The sequence below is a fragment of the Periophthalmus magnuspinnatus genome, chromosome 2, assembly GCF_009829125.3.
Source record: "Periophthalmus magnuspinnatus isolate fPerMag1 chromosome 2, fPerMag1.2.pri, whole genome shotgun sequence".
NCBI lineage: Eukaryota > Metazoa > Chordata > Actinopteri > Gobiiformes > Gobiidae > Periophthalmus > Periophthalmus magnuspinnatus.
Window position 1 is genome coordinate 10,724,007 of NC_047127.1, and position 13,707 is coordinate 10,737,713.

General features: G+C 41.1%; 1 protein-coding gene across 1 annotated transcript in view; it reads left to right on the top strand.

Annotated features, from left to right (window-relative positions):
- The first annotated feature begins 6,000 nt into the window (after positions 1-6,000).
- The window catches only part of si:ch211-246m6.5 (von Willebrand factor D and EGF domain-containing protein), a 33,483-nt gene continuing 25,776 nt past the window's right edge, over positions 6,001-13,707 (top strand). Inside the window, exons 1-5 of the mRNA XM_055228053.1 lie at positions 6,001-6,120; positions 10,554-10,732; positions 12,002-12,230; positions 12,760-12,825; positions 12,907-13,139. Of these exons, the coding sequence (XP_055084028.1) occupies positions 6,045-6,120; positions 10,554-10,732; positions 12,002-12,230; positions 12,760-12,825; positions 12,907-13,139 (783 nt within the window). The 5' untranslated portion in view covers positions 6,001-6,044. The remainder of the gene's footprint in view (positions 6,121-10,553; positions 10,733-12,001; positions 12,231-12,759; positions 12,826-12,906; positions 13,140-13,707) is intronic.

Consider the following 13,707-nt stretch of genomic DNA (forward strand, 5'->3'; position numbering starts at 1 on the left):
GATCCAGTGGTGGTACGTAACAAAGTAAAAGTAGTAAAGTACTATACTTAAGTACAAATTTTAGGTATCTGCACTTTAATTAAATACATTTTTAAGTGTAGATTTTTTTCACTACACTTTAGAGCAGGGGTTTGTACTTTCTACTCTATTACATTTTTGGACAGAACTGAAAAGTAAAAGTATTTATTATTATTTTTTTAGACCTGTTGAAAAGCCTAAGGGGTTTATTTTTAACGTGTTCATAATGTGAGCAAACAAAAATATATAAATAAAAACAGCTAGCACAAATCTGTATCAAAATCACTACATTTGAAGTCTCACAAGACCTCACAAATCCTTTTACTTTTTACTCTTTAAGCATGTTTTTAAATGGGTGCGGATACTTGAGTAATTTTTTTTTGGTCCAGTATCTGTATTTTTGCTCAAGTAACAAAATTGAGTAGGGCCTACTTCTTCCAGCACTGCATGAATCCAACGGTTGTCAGTGATCAAAATACTCAAACATGCATGGATAACATCTAAAACCTCTTCAGGCATGTTTTTGATGAGGGAACAACGTTATAACATGGATGAAAGCAAAAAGAAAAAAGAGATTTTGCGTAATACCCCCTCTTTCACTGAGCACACACGGAGCCCTATAGCTGTCAGAGATGTGCTGCAGAGCACGCTCCAGGCGACAGGAGTGTAAGAGACATAAAGCATGAGGACAAACAGTAGGTATGAGGAGGCCACACTGAGACAGACTGTCACATGCACAAGGCTGCTTCCTCTGTGCAGTCTACCACCAGAAGAGGAATACAATATCCCAACACTGAGCATTCATTTATGAACAAGACTCGTACTCTCACCTATGGCCCTCAAGAAAATTAATGGATAGATGGCATGATTCATTTACATTTAGATCTACTTGAGTCAGTTTTTATATAAAATATTCCTTCTCAGACTTTTACTCAATATATGTAGGCCTAATACATTGTACAGTGTAACAATACTTTACTATAGTACTACATACTTGAGTAAAAGTTTTGGTTACCCCACTGTACCTCTACTTGAGTAGGCCTATCATTATTTTCATTTAAGTAACAGTAGTCTACTCATGTAGTAGGCCTACTTTTTATTTATTTATTCATTTTATATACACGCTCTATCGAGAGTCCTGTTTGGTCCACCAGAGGGAAGCAGAGTAACACTGGTGCAGTGGAGTGTGTTATGGCCATGTTTCACTGTTTGAGTAAGAGTTGTCATTTATTACATTCAACTCAGTTACATTTACTCAATTACGTGTACTAACTTAAAAAAATAAAAATAAATAAAAATTGTACTTTTCTAGTAGCATACCTTTACTCCTAATTGAGTAATATTTTTTTTGAAGTAGCAGTACACTTACTTGCGTAAAAGTTGTGGTTACTCTTCCCACTGTAAGTAACAAAAGTTTATTTTGACAATATGAAATGATTTGAACATTTGTGTTTCTTCCACCGCTCCTTCAGATATTATTTTGTTTGTCTGTTTTTGTATTTATTCTTTAAAAAGTAGATTATTTAAGGTTTAAGGTTTAAGGTCCTCCAAATTAAATTCACCTCAAATTATAAATTAGATGTTACATTCAGTTACTCTTACTTTAAGAAGTTAGTACTTTTTTTTACTCTTAAATAAATTGTTTGACCACTACTTTGTACTTTTGCCTGAGTAATATTATTAAGTAATGTTACCCCTCACTTGAGTACATTTTTTGGCTAATCTACCACCTCTGTTTACATGTCTGTGCTCATGTGGAGCAGTTAACAGTAATCACTTTATAGAAGATATAAGATAGAACCCACCATCGTACATTAGTACATTTCTCTCTTGTTTACAGATGTTTAAAACAGGCCACTCTGGTCATTATTTTATTATGATCAGCTGATAAGGTTTGAAAGGAGCTAAAACATGAACAACAGCTTTCAAAATCATTTGTTCCAATTAAATAGTATTTGTTAATAAGCCCTTTCCTATGTCGCACGTAACAGTAGTGGAATATAACAAAGTAAAAGTAGTAAAGTTCTGTACTTAAGTATACATTTTAGGTATCTGTACTTATATGTACATTTTACAGTGGATACTTTTTACTTTTATGTCACTACATTTGAGAACAGGTATCTGTACTTTGTACTCCACTACATTTTGAAATGGACTGAAAAGTAAAAGCATTTTTTATGATCGTTTGAAACAGCTTGAAACAAATGATTAAATTGTTTCTGTTGGACAAAATTCAGCACAAATTTTTTTCCAAATTGATACATTTCAAGCTTTATTAGATGTTAAAATCTGTGTGAAATACTTTACAACTTTTAAATTTTTAAGTAATACTTTTAAAGTAATAGTTTAGCAGATTTTTCATGTGATGCTTTATTTTTACTGTAGTATCTCTTTTTTTTTTTTGCTCCAGTATCTGTACTATCTGGTGTATTTTTTTTCAGAAAGGTAATACTCTGTATTGACTCTGAAATAGGCTGAATTATGTCCGTCTGTGTCGCCATGTTGGTTTGGTTCTCTTGAGTTCTTGGCCTTTATTTCTGCACAAACCCCAACGCTGCTCTGTGATTGGTCCACCCACTCTAAAATGGCATATTAATAGAAACAGGTCCATTAACTTCCTGTTTAAAACTGGAGAGCTGCCACGGTGACACGGTGGCATCTCTCTGTACCACCTGTATTAACCTGTGTGTGCTTGTCTCTGATTCTCACACTCGGAGCACTGGGACATCTGGAAGCTCTCTCCACAGACTTCCCCTTCTCCTGCTCCGGCCACATCAAAGCTCAGAGAGGAACTAACCTGGAGGTACCCCCAGTCTACACACACACACACACACACACACACACACACCCCCACATGCATACACACACACGCATACACACCCCCACATACACACACGTGTACACACGCACGCATACACACATACACGCATACACACACACGCATACACACACGCATAAGCATTTGTACAACAACAATAACTGTTTACTGTTTAGAAACGAAATTGGAAATTTAAATTGTATTTTCCATATATGTGACAGTAATGCCACCTGCTGTCAGACTGAATAAGTATCTAATGTAAACAACTGACAGAGCAAAGAGTGATGACTTTATAAGCACTTTTCACAACTTTCAGAGGTCAAACTAACAACAACTAACATACTAAGGGCACACAGACGGACTACCTTTGGTCAGAATGTATTATCTGTCCAAGGTGGCAACCTGTGGAATAGTCTCCTGGTAACCCTGAGAGAATGTCCCACGTACAGTTCTTTGAAAGCTCAAATGAAAAACTGGTTATGGTCAAACCAAACATGCATCATCTATAGTGGCAATGTGATTTCTTTTCTATGGAGACATATTTGCATGTATGGGCAAATATGAAGGGGTGAGTATAAAATGTAATGGTCTTGAATGGGTGGCCTTTTGTGACCCTTTTGTGACCCTTTTGTGAGCCCTGCACTTAGCATGCATTGTCCCAATCAAATAAATAGATAAATAAATAAAACACTTCCTGGTTCACCTAGGATAAACATGCTTTACACTTAGATGTAGATGTAGCACCCAATGGTCTCATTTTGACCCTGGCCCAGGGGCAGAGTGTGTTGCCTTTATTGTTAAAGGCTGTAAAGGAACATGTTAAGTGAGAACCACCACTGAAGACCTCAGCACCCCCTGACCTTTACCGGTCCAGCCAGAACCACACACTTTGACAAAACTTTTCAAACTCTAGTGGGTCTGGAGCCGTATCCTGTTTCCCCAATTCCAGAGGGCGTGATTGACAGGTGGATGAACCAATCAGAGAGACATGCTCTGATCAGGTAAAAACAAACATGGCAGTTTAGAAGTAAAAAACAACAACTCAAAGAAGTGATACATTTTGTTATGAATGATACGATGTAGAGTGTTGGAGAGGAAATGTCTTCTGCATTTCCTGTCATGTGGTAATACAGGAAGTGCTCCATTGTATTTTTAAACTCCATACACCTTCACTAGAATCATTTGGATTATTTCAGCCTTGGAATTGCCAATCTCTACTGAACGAAAGGTAAAAGGAGCTGTTAACTTGAAAACTACCGCTTCATGACGTCACAAGGTGGAACAAAGCATTTTGAGCTGATTATTCAAATATGATTTCTTGCCATTATGAGGTATAGAGATAATGGCTTCGCAGAGATCTATTATGCACTACTACTGTTTTTACTGACTCAGATCCATCCCTCTGTGTCCCGGGTTCATCCCTCCACGTCCCGGCACATTCATCAGTGTGTCCTTGTACAGTGTGAGGCGGTCTCTGTGGGTATATATAAGAGTGTAAGTAGAATACAGGTGTGTTTGTGTGTACTGTCTGTGCTTAATGACAGCTCTGCCTGGGCACATGAAACAGCACACACCTGCTGCTGTGGACCTCTGCCCTCTACTTAGCACACAACGACATGTGTGGTGCTACTCTCCTCTCTTTCCTTTCTCTCTCTCATCCCTCTCTCTTATTGTGTCCTTGGGAAAAACACTTGCCCAACAGCATTCATCAGTAGGATATTGGACTCGCACCGCCAACCTATGGGTCAGTGGACTAAACACTCTACCAACTGAGCGACTGTCACTATTGTGGTTTAGATCTGGTGGTACATAGAAAATCAAATCTTTTCTGTGGTGACTGACTTGTTACATTATCCGCTTATTACATTTAAACTTGGCCAAAATGATGATATTATTGGCCATTATTACATTATCGGTTGCTATAGACCTTTTTCTATTGATAAGTCATTTTAGATCAATACTCTAGTTTACAATGAATAAAATAATAATCAATGTTATTGTTTAATACTAAATACCTTAAAAAGTGTCATGTGTTCTTTAAACTACCTAATATAAAGACAGACCACTCTTTATAACATCTTTTATCAAACCCTTGCCTTTTTAGCACACTTCATTCCCCACTGCAGCCAGCTGAGGGCGTGCAAGTGTTCACAGGGATAGTTTTTTGCTGTTCACTTGGTCAGAAGGGCATTATATATCCTATATTAACTTAATTTAACAAACGTGATCCTGATCCGGGTCAGAACCTACAGCCTTCAAAGTTTAAAAACATAAAAAACATCCTTATGCATACATATATGTATGCAGTTCTGATCTATGTTATTATGTTGTTTCCTCATCACAAACACACCTGGAGTTGTGTTTTGTTTCATTCATACACAAACCTTGCATATCGAGGTTCTTCTCTCAAACTGAAAACACTCTGTTCCACCTTGTGATGTCATGTGATAATACAGGAAGTGCTCCACTGTGTTTTTTAAACTCCACACACCTTCACTGGATAAATTGGATAATTTAAAGGTAAAAAGGTAGCTGTTAACTTAAATAATAATAATAATAATAATAATAATAATAATAATAATAAAATAAAATAAAAATTTACAAAGAAATTAGTCCTGAATTATTATAATAATAATAATAATAATAATAATAATAATAATAATAATAATAATAATAATAATAATAATAATAATAATAATAATAATAATAATAATTAATGTATTTATCTTGTGGACAATTTTGAAAGTACATTTAAGGCTTAGGGTTGGTTGGATTTCTTACCATTTGAGGTATAGAGATAATGCCTTGGCAGAGGTCTGTTATGCATATACTTGTACACTACAATGCAGTACACTACTGTTTCTACTATCTCAGATCTTACTATCAAATGACTAGTAGTCAGAGGTGGTAGAGTAGCCAAAAATTAGTACTGCTACTTCAATAAAAATATTACTCAAGAAAAGTAAGTCAAGTAAATGTAAGTGTACTCCCCACCTCTGCTAGTAGTAGTAATTTTGTTTTTTGGATATTTCTGAGAGTGCTAGCCCCTCCCTCCTTCTGTCTCTCTCTCCTGTCTCCTCTCTCCTCCCTTTCTTCTCTCTTCTCTCCATCCCCCTCTCCTCTGTCCCTCCTCACTCGTCTGGCCCCTCTCACATGCACAGGAGCTGGATTGATCTGTCTGGAGGAGCGTGGGGCAGCAGCAGAAAACATGGATGTTAGCTCCAGAGTACAGGCCTTGCTCTGCCTGCTCTGTGTGACTGAACTGGGGACACATGCCCAACGAGGTAAGACTACTACACATACTGCTAGATCTACTACAGACACAGAGGTTGGGTAGTACTCAGTTACATGCACGTGAGTAACTTTTTAAAGAAATTGTACTTTTCAGAGTACTGTTCTAGCTTACTTTTACACCTACTTGAGTATTTTTTATTATAGTTTTAATTGAGTAATTTGTGTTTCTTGCACCGCTCCTTCAGATATGGTTTGTCTCATTTGTGTGTCTATCTTTTGAAAATACCAGATTTCTATTTAATATTTTGTCCTTACAATTGCTTTAACTTCAAATTATAATTAGTTATGGTCACTCTTTAAGTTACTTTCACTAGAGTACTACTTTTTCAAATGCTTTTTTACTTTTACTCGTGTGATTTCTCAGATTACTATTTTCTACTTCTACTTATTATATTATTATACAATATTATTTTGAAGTAACGCTACTCTTACTTGAGTAAAATGTTTGGGCTACTCTACCTCCTCTCTCTATAGGTTAACATGCTATTTGTTCTGTGCATTTGACCCATATTTCAATGCCACTGGGAGAGAGCAAGACACTCTTCTCCAAATCTTCAGTAAGCTTCATGGTCAGGAATACCCAGCTGGAGGATTAGCTACTTGGCAATAGTTTAATGTGTTGATAGATTTACATTTACTACGTCTTCTAGGCAACACAATATATTTAAAGAGGGGTATTATGCAAAATTGATCTCTCCCGGGCCCTATTCAAACCCTCCTTATGGTTAGCTGTAATATTCTGTCCAAAGCTCCGCCCACAAGACTACGTCAGCCGTGCTCCCAGAAGTAAACATGTTCAAATCAAATATAACTTTATTCTTAATTATAAAAACATTGGACATGAGGGTCAAGTTTGGTGTTTTGGTTCTCAAGATCTGTTTTCTCTCTGCAGATAAAGACACTGGCAACACAGGTTCAGTTGTGATTAAAGTACATTTGAAAGAGAGGTTTAGTACTCCACTTTACTTTTATTGGGTATTAACTGCTAACACATAGAGTTAGGGTTATTTAGATCACGTTTAAATGTTACCTTTTATTGTCTTCGAAATGCTATATTCACTGAAAACAATGCATTAACATGTTTGTGAAGATGCTGTGTACAGTTTTGTATCCTGCTTTTGTATATTTATGGATGTATGTGGGAGTATAAATGATGTAGACTTGTGGGGCTGAGTATCGCACAGAATTATGCAGCTAACCTTAAGCAGGGTTTGAATAGGGCCCGGGAGAGATCACTAAGTTACTCAAACGTGCACGGATGACACGGTCCTTCGGGTCCTTCTCCCTCACAGCACGACAATGTTTTGAACCATTTATCGTTACTTGCCACTGTACTGAGTCATGGCTGCAGGCTGTCGACTCAGGGGAAGTCCCAGTTGTGTTAACCCAGCAGAGAGCCAAATAAAAGCGTTTCTTTCGCTGTCTCTCTCTCTTTCTCAGTGTCTCTCTCTTTCTCTCATCATGGCCGACACATCTGGCCCCTCTCAAACCTGTCATCACCTCCGCTCCATCTCCTGACCCCCCCAGTGAAGAGTGCCTCTCTCTTTTCCCTCTTTGCCTTCTCTCTCCTTTCTGTTGTCCCCCTCCCCTCTCGCTCTTCTTTCTCTCGCCTCGCTTTCTTTTTGCCTTCTTTCTCTTCTTTCTTGCCCCACTCTCTCTTGTCTTTGTCCCATCTCTCATTTTCTCTCCTCTGTCACCCCCCCTTTCTCCTTTCTCTCCTCTCTCATCCCTTCTCTGTTTTTCCCTTCTTTTTCCATTCTATTGTCCCTCTCAACTCTATCTCTCCTCTCTTTTCGTTCTCTGTTCTTTTTCGCTCATCCCTCCTTCCCTATTTCACTCTCAATCACTTACTCTGCTCTCTCCTTTTTCTCCTCTCTCATCCCTCTCCCCCCTCTCTCTTTCCCTTCTCTCCTTTTTCTCTCTCTCACACACTCTCTCTCTCTCTCTTCTCTTTCCCTTCTCTCTCCTCTCTCTCATCTCTCTCCCTTTCTTTCTTTTTACCTCCTGTCTCCTTTCTCTCCTCTTGTCCCTTCCCCTCTCACTCTTTCCCTTCTCTTCCCTTTCTTTGGTCTCCCTCCCTCTCTTTCTTTTTGCCTTCTGTCTCCTGTCTCTCATCTCTCATCCCTCTCCTCTCTCACTCACTTACTCACTCTCTCTTCTCTTTCCCTTCTCTCGTTTCTCTCATCTCTCTCTCTTTCTCTCGCACACTCACTCTCTCGTCTCTCCCCTTCTCTATTTCCCTTCTCTCTGGTCTATCTCCCTCTCTTTTCTTGCCTTCTGTCTCCTGTCTCTCATCTCTCATCCCTCTCCCCACTCACTCACTCTCTTCTCTTTCCCTTCTCTCCTTTCTCTCCTCTCTTTCGCTCACACACTCACTCTCTCTTCTCCTTCCCTTCTCTCTCCCTCTCTTTCTTTTTGCCTTCTGTCTCCTTTTCCCCTCTCATCCCTCCCCCTCTCTCTCTTTCCCTTCTCTCTCCACTTTCTCTCTCTCTTCTCTCTCATCTCTCTCCCTCTCTTGCTTTTTGCCTCCTCTCTCCTTTCTCTCCTCTTTCCTCTCATCCCTCCGCCTCACTCTCTTTCCCTTCTCCCCCCTCTCATTCTCTCTTCTGTTTCTCTTCTCTCTCTTTCTCAATGAAGCGTGCCCACCCCCACTCCCCTGTTCCCTCCCTCCTCCACTCCCTCCCTCCTTCCTCCCAGCCTCATAAACTCATTACACGCTGACACTTGGAGGAGCAGCAGCAGACAGTGGCTCCAGGATGGTGCCTTGTAAGAAGTTTGGATGACCCCCGACCCCTGCCCCGTCAGAACCCACCCACCCCACCGTCGCCCCCGCACCCCCACCGGACCCATGTAACGTTTTCCTTTTAAAGTCACTGGTGTAGGCTCAGGTGAAGTAGTGAAAATCGGGTGTTTTTTGTTGCGAGCAGAGCCGGAAAAGGGGCTCAAAGTGGAGATGGGGCCAGAGATGAGCAAGACCACTGTTACTTCAAACGATATTGCAGTATTTTAAGACCCTGTTCCCTATTTTTTCCCATGTATTTGAGCAAAATATGTCTTGCCCCAGTACAGATATATTGTACAAGCAGATATATTGTACAAGAAGTTGTTGTTAGCTTTACTGTGATGCTAAAACTTCACTCTAGTCTCTGAAAGTTGTGAATAAAGCTTATAAACTCATCATGGTGAATATTTAGGATGCTCTGAATGCATAAGGAAAGTGAGGAATAGCTTCAATCCACTGTCAAAATAAGTCCACTGTGTGCTGTCTGCATCTATTATAAAGCGCTTATTGTCCGATAATCAAGAAGTGCACGTTAGCATGCTAATTGTTGTCAGCTTTATTGTGACGGCAAAACTTCCCTGTGGTTTCTGAAACTTGTGAAAAGTGCTTATAAACTCTTAGTACTGAATAGGATCTGCCACCTGCTTATCTCCATGGAGATGTCATTCCTATGCTTTATTGTTTCACACTATGGCATTTAACCTGTCTGTCTCCTAGTTACAGGTCAGATCTATGGAGAGATGACCCTGCTCACTGTGACGATGCATGTTTTTCAAGCAATTTTTGACCAATTGACCTGCAGTGAAATAAATGCTTGTTAGATATATTTAATGCCATACTGAGGAACAATCCAGGCAAAACAGTAACCTCTCCATGGAGACTGACACTTAAAAGCGCTGTACATGATTTTTTTTCATATTTGAGGCAAAATGTGTCTTGCCCCAGTACAGATATATTGTATAAGCAGCTCTTGAGGTCAGAATAAGTCTACTGCATGCAATGTTTTCTTGTCAGGGAATCAAGTGCGAAGTGCACATTTAGCATGCTAGTTCTTATAAAGTTCTTATAATCTCATCGTGGTGAATAATTAGGATGTTCTGAATGGATAATGTAAGTAAAGAATAACTTTGGACCACTGTAAACTGACTGAAATGAACTTAGAGGTAAAAAAAAAAAAAAAAAAAAAAAAAATCAGATACTGTGCCTTTAAATCAAGGCGGTGTGATTATGAAGAATAGATTGTTCAAAGGGTTGATGGAGTATGTGTAAGTGTACTGTGGTGTATGCGGGGCGTTTACAGTGTGTGGGAAACAGCAGTTGTCCAGCTGTACAACAGAGATGAGCCAGAGGTCAGAGCTTCCCTGGAATGTGGCTCTGGGGAGCGGACAAGTGAAATGATCCTACAGCACTGCCCAGGGCCCAGGGAGCTGTGCATCTGACCATATCCGACTCATATTATTCAGAGTCTATTCCGTAGCAATGGTAAGTATAAGATGGTGGACGGTTATGTCTTCTACTAAGGTTGGCAAAAGTATTGAAAATCAGACAGGCCTACTAACTGATACAAAAAGTAGTATCTAAACTAACTCAAAAACGAAAGTGGAACCTATAAAACACCAAATGTTTTCTTTGTAAATCCAGAATGCTTCCCCGGGGCCCACCGCATCCTGCGTAATCCGTACCGCAGCACAGACTTTGACTCCAGCGAACTCCAAAACACCGCCATCCAAGAACTCATCTGTGACCACAACCTAACCCCCGGCTGGTACCGCTTCACCCTCAACAACAAGCCCGCCGAGATGCCCACCAGCTGTGTGGAGGTGAGACTGGAGGAGGTGGAGGTGGGACAGACTGTAGAGGTGAGACAGGAGGAAGTGGAGGTGAGACAGGAGGAGGTGGAGGTGAGACAGGAGGAAGTGGAGGTTAGACAGGAGGAAGTGAGACAGGAAGGGGTGGAGGTTAGACAGACTATGTGGAGGTGAGACAGGAGGAGGTGGAGGTGAGACAGACTGTGGAGGTAAGACAGACTGTGGAGGTAAGACAGAAGGAAGTGGAGGAGAGACAGGAGGAGGTGGAGGTGGGACAGACTGCGGAGGTGACACAGAAGGAAGTGGAGGTGAGACAGACTGTGGAGGTGAGACAGACTATGGAGGAGAAACAGACTGTGGAGGTGAGACAGGAGGAAGTGGAGGTGAGACAGACTGTGGAGGTGAGACAGGTAGAAGTGGAGGTGAGACAGGATGAGGTAAGACCGACTGTGAAGGTGAGACAGACTGTGGAGGTGAGACAGGTGGAAGTGGAGGTGAGACAGGAGGAGGTGGAGGTGAGACAGACTGTGAAGGTGAGACAGACTGTGGAGGTAAGACAGACTGTGTTGAGGTAGCGTGTGAATCATAGGTGAAGGTGTAATCACTAGCTCCACACCAGTGTGAGGGATAATGACACAGTAATGACATTCTTCTCATGTCAGACGTGTACAATACTGAGGTCCTCCAGGCCACAGGGAGAGCACTGACAGGTCACAGTGTTTTTAAGCACAGTGGTGAAGGATGGTTTTATGCTTAATAAAGTCCTCTTCTGTTTCTCTGAGAGTCCAGACCATTCCTTCTCTGACATACAGGACCTTTTACCCATCAGGAGCCTGTGTACAGTAATCTTGCACAGCATACACGAGTTGGATTATCGTGATAGTTGTGAGTTCACAAATTTATGAGAATCCATCTTGATAGACTGCGACTGTGAGGTACAAATTGTCCCACCAGCGTGCAACTGAGGTTTCTGTGGAAGTCAAAGGTGAAGTGTTCAAGCGAACCAAAACAAACATGGCGACACAGACAGAAGTAACTCAGGTCATTTTCACACTAGTTACGTCAACGTAAAAGAGCATTTGTTTAGAAATAGCACTGATTTTGACGTTCACACTATTTAAAACTGTTCATTATACTGTTTTTATGCTGATGAACGGGACCTGAGTACAGTGTTTTGTTTCTTTATAGTGTTTTTGTTTATCTTTATACTGAAATGACAAATATATTCAGATTTTGATGTGTATACAGTCCCTTTGCTAATGCGAGGTAATGTGTGTGCAGATGAATCACTGCGGAACCCAGGCTCCGGTGTGGCTCTCCCTCCAGGGCTCTCCTCTGCCTGAGCCAGGGGAGCTCCGGCAGCTGTCAGCCTGTGCCACCTGGCAGTTCTTCCACGGCAGCACCAAGGACTGCTGCCTCTTCAGAATCCCCATCTCTGTGAGAAACTGTGGGCAGTTTATGGTCTACTACCTACAGCCAACTCAGGGCTGCATGGGCTACTGCGCTAAGGGTATGAGGGCTTTGATACTCCTACACTTGTTACACTGTTTTATGTGAAATTGAAGCATAGAAGTCTAAATATAATGTTTTTTTTGGAGCTTTCTACCATGTTATAATGTTGTTCCCTTATCAAAAGCATGCCTGAAGAGGATTTAGATGTCTTCCATGCATTTTTGAGCAATTGTGCAATCTCTCCCAGGCCCTATTTGAACCCTCCTTACGGTTAGTTTTACAATCCTATCCAAAGCTCAGTCCACAAGCCTACATCACCCATGCTCCTGGACAAAAAATCTCCAGAAATATTTTAAAACATGATACAAAACTGTACACTACAACTTCACAAACCTGATGCGATATACAGTAGTTTCATCAGCAGGATGTACTGGGATAAACCATGTTAATATGTTGTTTTCGGCGACTATAGCATTTTCAAAACAATAGAATATAACATGGTGATCTAAATATGTCATGTCTAAATATGTCATGTGTTAGCAGTTAATACGCCTTAGTAGTAAAACACCCCCTCTTTAATGTTGTAGCTGCTCCTGATGTTGCCCCCAGACGCTGCGGCCCAAGGGAGGTGGAGGCCAATGGCAGATGCACAGGTCAGACACAGTGCTGTTGTTTTGTGTGCTCACTATAGTAACATTATAACTGTCTCCTCGATAACTCTCCCCTCTGTCCAGCTGCTGTCCCTGCTCTGCTGACCCGACCCCTCATCACCTCTGAGCTCCTGGGGCAGAGCGTGCACCTCCGCTGTTCATTTTCTCCCCCACCGTGGAGAGCTCCGCTGGGCTTCCAGGTGCTGTGGGCCCGACACATCAGCCACAGCATGAAGGCAGAGGTCAGACAGGAAGCCACGATGCGTCCGTATTCTTTGGTGGAGATGGATGGGGTTCACTTCAGGCTCGGGGAAACGGTAATGTGTCCCAGACCTTTTCAAGTCTGACCTGGCGCATCCTCAGAAAGCCCAGCTAAACAGAGAGGTAGAACAAAGCGAGGACGGTGAGGAGGAGGGGGAAAATCAGTTACAGATTGGCATGCAGAATGTGGCCATGTTAAATCCATTACAGGTACCCTCCATAAGCCCTCCTATACGCAGCTCCTACTGTTTGACTTAAAGAAAGGCTGTCGGACAGGGCCTGTGTAACTTAACCGGGAATACAACTCATGTTTAAAGAATGAGGTATTATGCAAAACTGATCTTTTTTTTTTAGCTTTCTACCATGTTATAGCATTATTCCCTCATCAAAAACATGCACAAATAGGTTTTAGATGTCATCCATGCATGTTGGAGTATTTTAGCGATCACCCTTACCCTATTTGACCCCTCCTTATGGTTAGCAGTACGAATCTGTTCAAAGCTCCGCCCACAAGCCTACGTCACCCATGCTCCACACGACAGTTCTCTGTAAATATACAAAAACATGATACAAAACTGTACACGGCAACCTGATGCGATGTGCTGTAGTTTCATTAGCGGGATG